Genomic DNA, 16,965 nt, shown 5'->3' on the forward strand with positions numbered 1-16,965 from the left:
ATATACTATAATATGTCTTATCCCAGTGTTTTAAAATTAAGATTGTTTTTGGAGTTTCTACAATTTCTTTCTTTTAGATTTTTTCGTAATTTTTTTTTTTTTACCGTATAGTTTGTTCTCAGCTTGCTTAGCAAGTATTAGTCAGTTCTGTGTAATAGGTTATCACTGTATATCTTAAAGCAAAGCGTTGATTTCTACTCTTGTAAAAAATGTTTTGTGAGTACCTTGTATCTGACACATGTACGGAAATGATCTCTTTCCATTAAAAATAATCACAAAAGTTATTTCTTGTCCAAGGATGGCATTTTCTAAGAGAGAGAGAGAGTGTCTTCTGTTTCTTAGACATTTTTCAAGAATACTAAGAGAATTTTCATTGGTCATTGTTATTTTATAATCTGATTACTGTTGGCTGTTTTTCTTAATTGGAGCCATTTTTTGTAACCCATGTTTAAGGCTCTGAAAGGTATTTGAGTTATCTATGACCACAGAATTGGTTAGTTGAGTATTAGAACTTAAAATACCTGACGTTTTATTCTTCTGCTTTTAGTAAGACTTGTCTGTTAGCTACCAGTACTCTGGTTTCTAGATCGAAATCACCTACAAATAAAGTTACATGTTAAAAATCCTTTACATATGAGTGCTCATAAGTGAGAATTGTTAGATTGGAGTAGAAAGAGCACTGGTGTAGGAACGATGAGATCCAACCGCCAGTGGTGCCTGCTGCGTGGTGTCCTTGAGGAAGTCACTTAACCTTTCTGAGCCTTTTGTCATCTGTGAAATGGGAATAATGATGCCATTTTCCTTAATGGACTTGGCTATCTTAAGTTGTTGTGAGGAGCAAGTGTAGTAACATATAAAAGCGCTTTGTAAACAGGAGGATAAATGTCATGACCCCCATTACCTCATTTCAAATAGCTTTTAAAACTATGATAAACTTAAAAAATGGTCTTTTCTGTTTGCAAGGAGCTAACAGTGGTGGTGAAGGTGACTGTCTCATTCAGGAGCTAGTTCTTACCATTAGAGGAACAGTTTTAATAACCACCTTTTAAATTCTAAATGAGGCAGTTTTGAATTTTTTTGTCTTTGAATGGTCAGTTTTTATACTTGGGTGAATTTGTTTCTGGCACTAAGAAAATTTGTTATCTTATGCCTGTGGAAAATATTTAACTCAATGTTAAGTTAAAAGAAGCAAAAGTGAACGTCAGTGTTAAGAATTTAAGGGAGCCTTACTTCATCCTTACTGCCTTGAAATTGTTCAGCATTAAGAGATTTAGAGAACCATTTTGTTAAACTAGTAACCTGAAATAATTCCAGTCTGATTTTCTTGACATATGCCTTAACTACATTAGCTAGGATTCCATTGTGTTTTGTCTGACTTTCTGTTGTAATTCACTTGTCATTCTGTACTAGTTGGGAAATAGTTGATCTAAGTTATAAGTATTTTATTAGAGTATATTTGTTTATACCACTCTTTCCTTTTTAGAATATGTATATTTTATGAAGTGCTATTGCTTTGTTATGATTTGAGCTTGTTTGGGGATACTTTTGTTTTCCTGATAAAAGTTTCTAAAGAATAGTATTGCTAGTTCCAGCCGTGCTTTTAAAATCAGTTTGGATTTTGAGACATTAACTATTTAAAAGATTGAGTGCATGTATTACAAGCATAATCATTAATGTACTGCAAGGCCCTGTGTTACATTAATGTTTACATCTAAACTTCACAGAAAATCTTTTAACTCCTTACTCAGTTGCCACCAGCACAGAAGGGTTAATTCCTCTAAGAAGACTTCTCATACAAGTGGCAGTCAATCGCAATTCAGAATTTTCACATTCTTATTTAGGGATTATGTGTCATTTTTATAGAACATTTGGGTAATATATTCTAATAAGGGGGAGACTTTCTCTTTGATGCTTCCCTTTTCTGGTCTCTTAAAATTCTTCCTTCCCACTTCTAACTTAAGTTTTATTATGTTTCTTATTTTTCTTCATTTCTTTCTCTTCTTATCCTTTTGTTTTCATTCTAGTTTTTATTTTTTTGCTCTTTTCTGTGTGTGCACATGTGTGCGTGTGCATGTTGCATGCTTGTGCATTTTGTCAGAAGAGCACTTGTAGACTTCTTCACCTTGGAATTCTTTGGCACTTAGGATTTTACTAGTTTTGTAGGGTTGAATGTTCCTTCAAAAAACCTGTGAGTTCTGTTCTTAGAAAGAAATACCCCCAAGCAGTGAGGGATTGGTTCAACACTTCTGGAGCTAACTTGAGCATTCTTTTGTCCTTCTCTCAGGGAGAAATGGATTTCTTTTATTTCTTATCTCAGAAGTAGCTGAAAGAAAACAAAATGAAACCTGAGACTTACTATTATTGGTTGGTGTGCATATAGGCATCATTATTGGTTGATGTGCGTAGGCATCATTAGGCAGCCTTTGGACCTTACATTACCTGTGCTTTGGACAGAAATCTCTAAGGCCAGGGAGGTGATTGTAGTAGCTGAACTTCTGGGGCTTGACTACTATTAGGGTTTTATTTTTCTTTTAAAAATATTTTTTTATGAGAATATAGTGCTTTTCTTTTCTTATTATTTACTTCACCTTAACTTTTGTCTTCATGGCTCTGTCTAGTTTCGGATGGCTGACAAGATACAAATGAATTTTATTTACGTAATTATTATCAAAGAAAGTTACCTTGATAGGAAGTGAAAGCTTCCTGCCCAAGTGGCCTAAAATAGTTTATCATCTAGACAGTGTCCCAGTCAGTAGAAGATCATCCTAAAAGTATTAGAAATTCTAGATGAATTGTGAGTTTTTCATGAAGACCTTGCAATTTCGAGCATCTGTAAACAGAGGGCAAGAATAAGGCTCCTGTGTCCCTGTGAAGTCCTAACTCATCTTCTGCTGGTAGGCCTCTGGAGCTCCTTCTAGCATCTTTTGCACATTTATATTATACATAAGTGCAGTATATGAAGGCTAATAACAATTTTTATGAGAAAGTGTAATTTATTAGGTTAGGAAAATTCCTTCTTTTAAATTCGGAGTTTGAGGTTCTTTATTTTTCGGATTCCTCCGTTCTTAGAGACTGCTTCTTATGGGAGTAGTAATTTAGAGATCTTCGTCTTCATTTAATACTGTATAGCAAAGGTATCTAAGAAAAAAGTTACTTTGAAATCTTTTTAATGTCATTCACCTTCTGTAATTATGTCGTCATCCTCGGTCGGTCCCCGCCGCCCCCCCCCCCCCCCAAAGGCTAAGATATAAGCACACATAATTAGAAATAAACGTGTTTCACTGCTCAGGACAACCAGAAGGTGCTTGTTTGGTCTTATCTTCATTGGCGTATGCATTTAGGGGTGGATTAGTATTGCTCAAGCAACATTTACCAGCCATGTGACCTTGAATTTCCTCTCTTAATCTCTTGGTGCATCAGTTTCTTCAACTGTAAAATGCAGGAATTGAATTAGATGGTCTTTGGAGTTCTGTTTTTAAAATTCTGTGAGTCCCTAAGATTTGCTTCCTTGTTAAAATCCAAGGTTAAGGATTTCAGGTTTCTTGTCCTTAAAATTTTTACTATTGTGATAGAAAATGAAGATAGGCAAACAACCAGCATTTTCTTTCAAGAAGAGGTTTATAATAAGAGATTATTCGAATTACTTTTATGAACCATATTTCTCCTTAAGTGATCTAAGTAGATATAGCTGTTGCTGTTTCAAATCCTCTTTGAATAAAACACTTATTTTTTTCTCCTAGAACTTTAAACACATCTTTTTATAATAGGTTTACATTTTTGGAAGCTATTGCTTCAATTATTGATTATATTTTAAGATTTCTAAATTTTTTGTGAGTTCTGATTATCATCTCAATTAGAATTCATGTTAAGATAGCATGGAATAATCAAACTTAAAAAAAATAAAGGTCCAAATTTGTTCCTCTTACTAGTTTTGGTATGTTCAAAATTCCCATGTAGTAATCTAGTATGATTGAAATTTATGTAGGGTATGCATTTTCTCATACATTTTTATAGCTAATTGTGTCAAGGTCACTTGTAACATTTTTAAATAACCTGAGCTTGAATAGGAGAGAAAATGATGTTCCTGACTATATCTTCATGCTCTTCTGCTAAATTCTTGAAGGTGCCATTCTATGCCTAGAGCTAATTTCTCATGGCTTTCAGATACTCATGTCTAGTAATCTTGGCGAATAACCTGGAGTCTAATCATAGACTTTTCATGGATTCACATGATGGTTATTTTTTAGAGCTTCGGAAAATTTCTACTTTTTCTTGACTTCATTTTGACTGTTTCTCCCTTTTGGTAATGCTGTTTGGAAAGTTGGTATTGGTGAATAAAAGAAAAAATAGAAAATTAACATAAAATATTTCTTAGGTATGTTAATTTTCTATATTTTCCCCTCCTGATTCAGTTTTTAGTTCAGATACTATAACTTGCTAGTTAAGGCTGGATCTTTCTAAGTGTAGCTTTGGGATTTTACTGAGTTTGATCAGTATTGCAATCAGAAAATTCACAAGAACTTCTCACCTTGTGTAAATATGACTCTTTCTTTTTCTTTAACATTTTGAGAAAAATAACCTCAATGGGATTCTGTTTGTTTCTGAACTTGCTATTGGAGATGAGTCGTCCTGCTGAAAGCTTAATTAGTTAACAGACTGAAATATTTTAACAGCATGGCTCATCACAAATAGTAATGTTCAAAGACTAGTTTATTAAGATATTTTGCAGATACAAAGTTCTGTTTTGCACAGGGTGAGAATCTCTTGGGAAATTTTCTGATAGCTTTATATTTTTATTTTTATTTTTTTTAAAGCTGTGTTATTTTTTAGTTCTTCATGCTTTGGAAGTAACAGTTGAAGAGAGGTGAGGAAAGTTTGTGAAAATTGTGATCGGTGATTAGCTGCCACCTGCCTGAGGTGTCTTCTGAGAGGAACTAACCTCTTTGTGGTGCTAGAGCAAGGTCACTGGATAAAAAAAAGAACAGGTAACCATCTTATTCCTTGTCTGAAAAGTTCTGTTTTAAAATTAATAAATGCAAAATGTTCAAGGGAAGATGAACTACTGTTTAAAGAAGTTTCTGATTTTCTCCCCAGAAACGAGTAAAGTGGACTATGTCCTCTTTCAAGCTGCCACAGCCATAATGGAAGCAGTTGTCCGAGAGTGGATTCTCTTGGAAAAAGGTAGCATCGAGTCACTACGAACATTCCTTTTAACCTATGTCTTACAGAGGCCTAAGTAAGTACATGGAGGAGGTATTGCTAAAATACTTTTGCTAAGCTTAGCCTTCTTGAGTTGTTTTTGTTTGCATTTTTTTCTTTATTTTTCAATGATTGATGTTTATGATTAAGCTCTATGGGGCTCATATTTTAAAAACTCATACACACATAATTGTAGGTTGCTTTGGTACTGAATGAAATAATACTTTTTATTTAAGCTTATAATACTAGGTTCTGTTTCTTTGAAAAGATTGTGCTGGATGTTAAGTGTTTTTGTTGTTGAATTCTGAAGATTTTGGTTATAAATAAAAGTTGATCTTGGACTCAGTCAAAAATCCTTTATAGTTATTCTTCTTTTGGTGCTTGGTAAGTATTATAAGATATAGGTGAGTATCCCAAGATGGGGTGAGGGAGGAAATCAGATACTATTAACAAACCAGGCATTACGTAGAAGTGTGCATTAAAAAGGTTGTAAAAGAAAAAGCACCAAATTCTTTAACAGTTTCCTTTGGGGAGGGGATTAGGTTTGAGAAATGAGGTGAAAGTGAATTTTCTTTTTACTGTGTACAATTACACAGTATATTATTTAAACGTTTTATGAGATTGTGTACATTTATTGCTTGTATGATTTTTTTAAAATATATGAGGAAAATTATCAACCACACAACTTTTCAGAGAAATTCATTTACTACTTAAAGTCTCCCAAATACCAAGTCTTCTTTTAAGAAGTGGCAGTGCACATTGTATGTGTGCTGTTTGTGCAATTGAATACTTTTTGCGTAGATGTTCATTTCCAAATTCAATGAAAAATATTTGTTATGCAATCAGAAATGCTGGTAATTAGGAGTGTTGATTAATGGTGATAAACGTGCACAACACCTTAAAAATAATTGAGCATGCTGTCCTACCTTTGTTCCTACTGACTGTTCACTAGCAGTCTCTGAGTTCATGATATTTAATAATAATTACTGGTATGACTTTAGCACTCAGTTAATTGCCAACTGCTTTACATATAGAAAAATGCATGAGAGAAAGAAGCCAAGGTTTACTTAGCCTCTTAACATTACAGGTTTAGTGGATAATGTGTTCTATAGGTGAGTGGATATATATGTATGTGAGGGGAAGGTATGGCTTATTTTTTCCAGTTTTAACAGAATAAGGAAAACCTGCCCCGGTTTCAAACCTTTCTCGTCTCCTTCGTGATGGTTTTATTTATTTAGTTACTTAGTTAAATTTCAGTTTGCTGTTTGATGAGGCCATTTGGGTGTGGTACTAGCTTGCCCTAGATCAGCTCATTTATCACTATTTTCCCCCACCCCCCAACATGGGGACCACTGAACTCTGGAGAGCTTTGGTAGACTTAAATGTCACAAATTTTGATTGTGTGCGTGTATGATCTCTTATATTATCCAAAATAATCTCACCCTTGAATAATTTTGATTAGTTCAGAAGCTATTTTAGAGTTGATTGTAGGGTTCCACATTGAAATAGTTCACTTATATATTTTCTCTCAAACTCTTATTTTGAGAAAAATAAAAAAACTTTCAGCAAAGTTGAAAGAATAGTGCAGTGAACACACACATACCCTTTCCCTAGTAGAGGGTCAGTTAACATTTTGTCACATTTGATTTCATATGTATATATATATGCATTTTCTCCTAAACCAGCTGCAAGTGTGCTGCAGAAATCATGACACTTCATCCTTAAATACTGTAGCATGTCTCTCCTAAGAGCATAATCTCAATACCCTTGGTATTAATAATTGGTATTTATATTACCTAATATAAGTCTGATTCCATATTCTGATTTCCCCCGTTGTCTAAATAATGTTATTTATATCCTTTTCTCCTTTATAGGTTATTTTTTTGATCCAGGATTTAACCACAGATTATACATTGTCTTTAGTTGTCATATCACTTTAGTCTCTTTTAATCTAGAATAATTCTGCCCTTTTTTGTCTTTCATGACACAGACATTTTTGTCTTGTAGAGTGTCCTACAGTATAGAGTCAAGTTAAAACTTCTGGTATACTGCATAGGTAGAATGCTGCATGTTATGGAGTATAGAATATTACATATATAATGTTGTGTACTTCCATTATAGGCACAGAATTTTTTCTTTCTTTTTTATGTTTTCCTCCTGAGATAAAATTTGCATAGGGTGAAATGTGGAGTACGCTTTTTTAAGGAGACAGTATAGCATAATGGTTGAGAAAGGGACTGTGAGTCCCACTTCTGCCACTTATTAACTCTGTGACCTTGGGCAAATTATTTAACCTCTTTGTGCATTAATTTTCTGATTATCAAATAGAGTGAATAATAGTACTTACTCAAAAGATTTTTGTAAGTATTGAATGTATTAATTTTTGAGAAGTTATTTTATATAGTCTTGCATATCATAAGCACTCAATAAATGTTAGCTATTATTATTTAATTTCCTCGTACTTTATAATTCTTGCCAATAGAGACATTTAAAACTAGTTTTACATACATTTCTAGTAGTAATATTCAGCTTTATGGACATTTTCTAGTAGTATTTGAAACTATTGCATCCCCCCAGAAGTACAAAAATTCCCTTTGGTCAACTCATATTCTTGCACATAATAGGATCTCTGCATTTATTTGCTTAATGAATGCTTCAAGTGTGTGTTTTGAAGGAATATTTGTCACTTCAGTCTTCACATAAGGAGACAAGTTTGTTCATTTGTATAAATGTCTAATAAATGCCTGTTATGTGACAAACAGTGTATTTTTGTGTGGGACTACAAGAGCATGCTTAGCATGGCAGCCAATCTGGGAGATCAGGTTAAACTATAGTAACAGATGCTTTATGTTATGTGAGATGTGGAGGGAGCCCTCCTTAGTAATGACCAGCCGTGTGTAGAGGAGCTGTTCAGGGAATGCTTTCTGGACAAAGTGGCATCACAGTCTTAGAAGAGGATATAGTTCAGAGGCCTGGAAGTGCATGAGCGTTGCGCCAGGAGCTGAGAGAAGTTCAGTATATCTGCAGCTTTGAGTGTACGTGGAAGGGGTGAGATTAGAGAGGGGAGCAGGTACCTGGCCATGAAGGGCCTTAGGAGTGGGTGACCATATCATTTCTGTCCAAACGGGGACACTCTTCAGAGTAAAAGAAAGCACTATTAATAATTCTGTTGGACAGCAGGTAAATTGGCAGTGTCCCAGGAAAGCTGGGATAGGTCCCACTGCTTATAAGCCATGTTAAGGAATTTGGGTTTTATCCCAAGGGCACATAATTGTTGTATCCTTGTGGCGTATCCTCTAAAGAGGCCGGGTTATAAAGTTCAGAGTTATGTTTTCTGAGCCTTACTTTTAAGAAACAGTTGTGAAAAGGCACTTAAATCTCTCTGCCTTTGTGGTCTAATGGGCTTTGTAGAATGCCTTCACTTGGGATTGGTGCTTCTGCCACCACACTGAGGAACAGAGCTTAGATATGAACATTTTAAAAGTTTTTTAGAATTTGTGTGTTTCTATGATGTATCTTGGATAGCTAGCATGTTGCTTTTTCACATTAAAGGGAGTGGATTTACTGCTGGTTGGAGATGCATATTAGATCAGAATTTCTCTGTTTATTGGTAGAATCTAAATCTGCCTCCTAGTGAATTGACTTACATCTCTTGAACACTGCCTGAAGCAGCTAGCACTTATATAGTGCTTAGTATGCACTAGGCACAGTTGTAAGAACATTTAGTCTTTGTAACAACCCTGTTACTGTTATCCCCGTTTCACAGATGAGAAAACTGATGCTCTGAGGGTTAACTGTCTTGCCCAGGGTCACATAGCCTGTAAATAATGGAGCGTGGATTTGAACCCAGGTCTTTTGTCTTTGGAGTCTGTGCATAACCAGTAGGCTATACTGCCTTCAGATGTAAGCAGTGTTATTGTAGCTTCAGGCATAGTGAGAAATTTTGAAGTATTTTGATATTAGATTTATGTAAAAGTTTTCACAGTGGTTTTTATGTTTTACAGCCTCCAAAAGTATGTTCGGGAACAGATTCTATTAGCAGTAGCAGTAATTGTAAAACGAGGATCATTAGATAAATCAATTGACTGCAAAAGCATTTTTCATGAAGTCAGCCAGTTGATAAGTAGTGGCAATCCCACTGTGGTAAGTGTGTCAACTCTTTGTGTTTATAAATATTTAAAATTTTTATTTTGTATTACACAAGTACCATTATAGCAACAGTAATGGATATCTACATAAAAGAAAAAGTGCACAGTCTAAGAAACCAAGCAATTTTCATTTGTTCATGTTTTCTTCTAGTCCTTTTTTATATGTGTACGTACTATAGATACAGTGTACTTTGCTTTTTCATTTGATTCTGTTTTTCCATGTTGCCATAGTGTTCATAATCATCATAATGTTCATAATCATCATATAGTATTCATAATCATATTTAATGGTGTAAAATATTATAAGCTAATATACCATAATATTTTTAACCACTTTCCTTCTGTTGAACATTTTCCTCCATTTTTAATAAAATTTTGACAGCTACTAGTGATAATAGAAAGGTTTGAATAAAATACTTGACATAAAAATTATTACATGTTGCTATGCTAATAGGTCATGGTATAGGATGACTACCAGGTGTTCCTGTCATCTGAACAAATTGAGAACCATTTTTCTTGACTGAATTACTCTGGGGAGGGGAGCCCGACTGTTGTTTCTTTTTCTTCTCCTTTCAGTCTCCTGTCTCCTTTTGGAGAACGAGTTGTGCCTAGAGAGTGACTGGCTGTAGCCACTCTGTCAGAGGCAGGAGGAGTTGGTGTTAATGATCAGCTGTGATCCTAAGTTAGAACTATTGACTTTTATCAGCTGAATGGTATTTAACTCATGTAGAATTGGGATTGCTAATACCTGGCTGTTCTGATTCTCAGGTATTAAATCTTTAAATATTTAAATATTTTTTCTCTTTCCCAATTTCTTTAATCATTTTATTTATTTATTTATTTATTTATTTTTATTTATTTATTTAGTGAGGAAGATCAGCCCTGAGCTAATATCCATGCTAATCCTCCTCTTTTTGCTGAGGAAGACCGGCTCTGAGCTAACATCTGTTGCCAATCCTCCTCCTCTTTTTTTCCCCAAAGCCCCAGTAGATAGTTGTATGTCATAGTTGCACATCCTTCTAGTTGCTGAATGTGAGATGCGGCCTCAGCATGGCCGGAGAAGCGGTGCCTCAGTGCGCGCCTGGGATCCGAACCCGGGCCGCCAATAGCAGAGCACGCACACTTAACCGCTAAGACACGGGGCCGGCTCTCTTTAATCATTTTAAAGAGATCTATGTGAGGGTGTACACCTTACAAATCTTTATGAATTACATCTTCAGTGGCCCCTCAGTGAGTGGTGTGATTTTAAAAATTTATGTAATTTACTGGATGGTTTGAGGTTAGGATGTGGTGGTCCATTTTGGGACGGCTGTACACATTGTCCCGTACTTTCCAGTGTCTTGGATTTCTGCTCCCCTCACCTTTTACCATCCACAGATGTGCACTCACCTCCCGGCTCTAGCCATCTGCCCTCCACTCTGGCTGGGACCCCCAGACTGACGTACCAGGGTCTCAACTGAAGGAATGTGTAAGCAAGTTGTTAGGACTTTGGAACTTCCTATACATACCCTAAGTATTTTTTGTTTTTACTTTGTAATTCACCAATGGTCATGTGTCTATTCTTTTTTTCCCTATCAACCTTATATGAGGAATAATTTACGTGCATTACTACATCCATTGAAAATGTACACTTTGATGAGTTATGACAGTTATATATACCAGTGAACTGCCACCACAGTCAAGATATAGAACATTTCTATTTATATTTTGATTTTTGATTGTGTGGATATTGTGTTCTATGCCATTTTTGTGGCAGATTTCTTTAAGAGTAAAGCTGTCCAATAGAACTTTCTGTGTTGATGCGAATATTCTGTATCCATACTCTCTAATATGTAGCCACTATACTAGCCACGTGTGGCTTTTGAGCATTTGACTGGTTAGTGTGACTGAGGAACTGAATTTTTTACTTTATTTATTTATTTTTTGTGAGGAAGATTGGCGTTGAGCTAACATCTGTGGCCAGTCCTCCTCTTTTTGCTGAGGACGATTGGCCCTGGGCTAACATCCATGCCCATCTTCCTCTACTTTATATATGGGATGCCTGCCACAGCATGGCTTGACAAGCGGTGCATAGGTCTGTGCCTGGATCTGAACCTGCGAACCCCAGGCTGCCAAAGCGGAATGTGTGAACTTAACCACCATGCTACCAGGCCGGCCTCGATTTTATTTAGTTTTAATTAATTTAAATTCAGATAGCCACATGTAGTTAGTGGCAACTGTATTGGACAGTGTACTTCTAGAGACGTTGATAATCCAAAGGTAATTTTATGTCCTTTTGACTTAATCTTAGTATTGTACAATTTAATTGTTTATGTAAAACTAACAACTTCAAAAATGTGTGGGTTTGAATCATTATGAGTCATTTTGACTTTGTTTTATGTAATGAGAAGCTCTCTTGAAAATAGTCCCCAAATAAGATTCCATTTAAAATTTTTGAGATAAAAATGATTGGAAACCTATTTTTACTTACATTAATCTTTGCACTCTCAAAATTTCTCTATGGGTAGACAGGGTCTCCATTTCTATGAACAGCTTTGCTCTTGAGATGCTGATGCTTCAGAGTTGCCTACATTAGTTGTATTGTTATTTGCATGGATTTTTGTTAGCATTTGCTGCTAACTAATGGCCATGTGTGCAGTCCATGGTCATTGATCGTCAAGGGAAGAACAAGTGGTTGATGTAACTAGCCAGACCTAGTAGGGAAAAGGTTTGGAACTGAGGCTGCTACTTGGAAATATTATCCTAGCCCCTACTGTCCTGAATCAAGTTACTCTTCGTATTTTAGATTCTTCTTAAGGACATATTGTTTCATTTGACAATCTGCAGTAAAGGAGTCCAGCTCATTGTGTTTGACTGGGATTTAAACTTGAGGAATCTAACCAGTAACTCTGGGATCTATATGTTTATGACTAATGCGTTTTTCCTTGTTAGTTTGGTGATCATGTCAGCTGGGATTTCAGTATTAAGACAGAATTTCTGTGGCTTGTCCTCATTCCCCACAAGTAGCTTCTTGGCAACTGGATGCTGAAGGCAAGGATCAAGAGTCGCTTGCCTCTCTCAGAAAGGAGCCCATACACAGGAATTGTGTTCTCCACTTCCTTTTCCCTGGGTAATTTGACCCACCACAAAAAGTAGTCCCAATGCAATGTGGCTATTGGGATTCTTTTGAGCCACTGAAATAATTGATGACCTATGCACTGCTCATCAAGCCATGCTGTGGCAGGCATCCCACATATAAAGTAGAGGAAGATGGGCATGGATATTAGCCCAGGGCCAATCGTCTTCAGTAAAAAGAGGAGATTGGCAACAGATGTTAGCTCAGGGCTAATCTTCCTCATCAAAAAAAAAAAAAAAATTCCTCCATTTATACTGCAAGGTTAAATGCCCACCATGTGGCTGTCTTTGTTTGGCCTGGCCCAGCAGTTTGAAACTAGCTCATTCTGCAGGTCTAAAAAAATAAGGTTACAGACCAGTGAAACACTTAATGTATATTCTTCTCTCTTTATCTTTGTCTCAGACTGTTAAGAATTTGTGGGAGTGGTTCAAGAATTTGCTTAAGATTTTCTTGGTGTTAGAGACATGAATAGCAGTGGGAGAGAGGTTTAGAGCTGATAAGAAAGTAGAATGATAAAATCAGGGCATTGATATAATGTTGGCTAGAAACTTTTTGTGTGTGTGTGTGAGGAGATCAGCCCTGTGCTAACATCTGCCAATCCTCCTCTTTTTTTTTTGCTGAGGAAGACTGGCCCTGGGCTAACATCCGTGCCCATCTTCCTCCACTTTATGTGGGACGCCGCCACAGCATGGCTTGCCAAGCAGTGCGTCAGTGCACGCCTGGGATCCGAACCGGCGAACCCTGGGCTGCCGCAGCAGAGCGCGCGCACTTAACCTCTTGCGCCACCGGGCCGGCCCCGAAACTTTCTTTATAAAAGTGATTTTTGTTTGAAATGAAGAAATAATTGACTGATGATTTTCTATGGAGGAAAGAAAGGGTTGACCTCATGAATTAAGTTAGGTAACTAACTTTCCCTCCACACCTCTTCTAGAATGATGCTTCTATCAACCTTTTTTGGCTAGAAACTGTGTATAGTCTGGCTTTCCCTTTTCTCTTTCTAAGAGTATATTTTTTGGTGGTCCATCCCCTTGTACTAGTCTAATGTACATGTTTAAATAAGTTTAGGGGCAGTATAATATAATACAACACTGATTTTGATTTTGGATTCACACTTAGGTTTAAATCCCAGCTCTGCCATTTATTACCTACCTAACTTGAACAAATTAACTTCTTTAGGCATTAATTTACTAATATGTAAAATAAATGTGATAATATCCATTTTGGGGGCTGCCCAGAAGAGGACAGAGGACGTTAAATGAATTTAGTAAGCATTCAGCGAGTGTTTGTTTTATCTCCCTTATGGTCTCACATCCTTTTCTTTATAGAATCTTGGGACATGGACTATTAAATTTTCTCTTTTTCTATCAAATAGTATTTTAAGTATTGACAATCAAGAAAGTATTTATGCTATTATCCATGAAAGAAAACTAATTGTGTATTTAAAAAAACCAACATATTAGCTTTCCTTTAAATGCTTTAAGAAGTACCTAATAGTCTTAGATCTCTACAGATAGTTTTATGGAAAAATATCTAGTTCATAAAATATTTCCTAAGGAGATTATATTATTTATATATAATATGGTTTTCCATGTATCCTGATGTATTATTAGAGTAATTATGCTTGTACAATTATTAAATAATATGTTGTTTCATGCCTGTCTTTGTGGGCAAGCTGTTTTTCTTCTGTGGTTATAAAGGTTACTGTGGTTACTTCATGTCAGTTTGCAATAGTGTCAGACTCACTGTCTACTAATTTGAGAGAGATAGGTATGGACCCTTTACTTCCTAAGGAAAGTAGCTAAATTTTTTATTTTAAATTAATGTTTAAGCTAAATTTTTAATCTATTTCATTTTTGTTTTATTCCCTTTGAAAGTAGTAGGCATATGTTAAATCGCTTTTAAAGCCGTTTAATTTAGCATTTAAGCCTCCTTTCTTCCTCTTTGCCACGCTAGAGAGAAGTGGGTGAGAAATTCACTTGTCTACAGTAGTGCTGCCCCTGGATGTGATAGCCAACTTAATCTCTCTTATCACAAGTCTCATTGATGTTTGCTTAGAAGAGCAGCTGGAAGTCTGCTTTATGTATGGCAACCTTTCATAAAGTTTATTCTTGGTAGTAAAGCTCCTGGGGTAAGAGCCAGGCTATTATAAGAGACAATCCTCTCTCTGAACAAGAGTATTTTATTTTGTCAGCTGGAGTTAGTGTTTGAGTATCTTGTGCTTGTGACAGTAAGCTGGTGAGTAAGGCAAGCTATCTCTGAAGGGTATTTTTTCACTATCATGAAATTAATGGCTTTTATTGGAAATAAGAATGCTGCTGTAAGACTTTGAATGTGAAGACAACGGTTACTTAAGTTGTTGGCCAGTAAATTAACTTGTAAATTTTTAGTACTTCAATGAAAGAAAACATATTAGACTCTTTCATAACCTTGAGACCTCATTGAATTTCATCTACTTGTTTTACTTATTTAAATTTTCTCTTTGAAATTTATCAGCAGCTGAAAAAATAAGGAACATATCATGTATTAATTCTCTACCTTCCCTGGTGTTAATAGTGTTAGGCATAGAAGCAAACGTTGATTCATTTATCCAAGTGACATTTACTGAGCATCTACTATATTGCTTTAGTGATGCTTTAGCTTTGTCTTTCTTTTTTTAATCGATAACTTATCTTATTTTAATTTGGTGGAATGTAGCTAACAATCAACAAGTAGGACCAAAATAGGTGGTTTTTGTGTGTGTGTGTGTGTATGAAGAATTTTTTTTATTGTGAAATTTTTGTTGTACATTATTGTTTATCAGTCACTATATAAGTGCATCCCTCCACCCCTTGTGCCCACCCCCCACCTCCCTAGCCCCTGGTAACCCACCAAACAGTTCTGTCTGTCCGTGTGTTGGTTTATCTTCCACATATGAATGAGATCATACACTGTTTGTCTTTCTCTTTCTGGCTTATTTCACTTAACACAATACCCTCCAGATCCATCCATGTTGTTGCAAATGGGACAGTTTTGTCTTTTTTTATGGCTGAGTAGTATTCCATGGTCTATATATACACCTAGGTGGTTATTTTTTATGATAATGATAGAAATACTGTTGCCACTTTACCTTATATTATCATAAGGTGCTGCATTTACGTAGTACTTTTACATGCACTAATTTGAACCTTAGGACAATTATGTGAATGAGGCAGGGCAGAGGGTAGTAACCCTTTTTATAGATGAAGAAGCTGAGGCCAAGATAGATGAAGTGATTCACCCTCAGTTACTTGAGGTGATAATTCTTGGACTGTTAGAACCCAGATTTTCTGACTCCTTTGTCTAAACAGTAAGAATCTGGTACTGGCCTCCTGAAAGGGTCCCACAGAGTGTTTTTATTTAGAATTTATTTTGGATATAGTTTTAATAAATTTTGTTATTTGGTTTCTAACTTGTTGACAATGAAAATTGTCAATTTAGAACTACTCATTAGTGCTGGTCAGATTGTCAGCAGCAATGAATGATAGACACCAGCGAAGGATGATTAAGAAAAAGTATGGAGCAAACCTAAACCAGAACGTGCTGGGCTTTGGGGCCACTTTGTCAAAGAGAGGAAAGCCCTGTGCATTTTAGTGGATTCCAGGTATTCACTTTACAACATCGTATAATAATTGCTTTAGAAAGAATTCTTTTGGAAAAATTTACCTGAAGTAAATTTCATTAAAAATGTTTGCTTGCATACAAATGTCGAATCACTATATTATACACCTGAAACTAACATAATATTGTATGTCAACTATACGTCAATTAAAAAAAAGTTTGCCTGCTACATTTGGAAAGTTAACAGCTATTTAGTTAATTCTTTATGATCTTGGGTAAATGAAGCATTGCTGTGTTAACCTCTTATAAGTCTAAGATTTATACTGGTCTAATAATTTTAATATGATCCCACAGTATACTGCTTATCAATCAGTCAACTTTGATCTGATTTCATTGAAATGCATCACTCTAAATTATTTACAACAGCTTTTGTTTCTGACTCTTTTAAGTATCAGAGTCACTGTCTCTAGTACAGAAATAATATCTAGCCCTGACTGTGACAAAGGGCAGAGAGGCAGCACTTGAAGGTACTGATCGGTAGAGGGGGAGTTAGGAGGTAATAATACACTTGGGATGACCGTTGAGACCTAAAAATCTGAAGCAAGCAGACAGGAACCTTCTACAAGGGTAAGAAAAACAAAAACTTGTGATCTCTCATAGGCAGGTTTGATGCTTTTTTCTCCCTTTCGTCTATTTTCTGTCCTCACAAGGAGCTGTCTTTTTTTTCTCCCTTAGGATTTCACTTTTGGCTTGCTTCCCTAGCTATCTTCATTACAATACAATGCTCCTACCGGGAGAGTAACTTTATTTTAATGAGGTTTAATTGATAATTAAATACTGAAAATGAGTAAATATACTGGGAAATGAGTCTTAGATACGTGTGATATGTTTAATTCTTCTATAAATAGGGAGAAATACTTTGTTGAT

At 35.7% G+C, this 16,965-nt stretch overlaps 1 protein-coding gene across 4 annotated transcripts in view; it reads left to right on the forward strand.

The window, feature by feature from the left end:
* The window catches only part of XPO4 (exportin 4), a 132,856-nt gene that overhangs the window by 35,601 nt on the left and 80,290 nt on the right, over positions 1-16,965 (forward strand). For 2 of the 4 annotated variants that reach the window (XR_015553506.1, XM_004435249.2), the window contains exons 3-4: positions 5,095-5,236; positions 9,204-9,342. Coding sequence is in view for 1 of the 4 variants with exons in the window: in XM_004435249.2 (XP_004435306.1) it covers positions 5,095-5,236; positions 9,204-9,342 (281 nt within the window). In the remaining 3 variants the exon portion in view is untranslated. Of the gene's footprint in view, positions 1-4,814; positions 4,986-5,094; positions 5,237-9,203; positions 9,343-16,965 lie in introns of all 4 variants that reach the window. The other 2 variants (XR_015553507.1, XR_015553508.1) reach the window with 2 other exon arrangements.

The sequence above is a fragment of the Ceratotherium simum genome, chromosome 10, assembly GCF_057802395.1.
Source record: "Ceratotherium simum simum isolate JZ-2026a chromosome 10, ASM5780239v1, whole genome shotgun sequence".
Classification (NCBI taxonomy): Eukaryota; Metazoa; Chordata; class Mammalia; order Perissodactyla; family Rhinocerotidae; genus Ceratotherium; species Ceratotherium simum.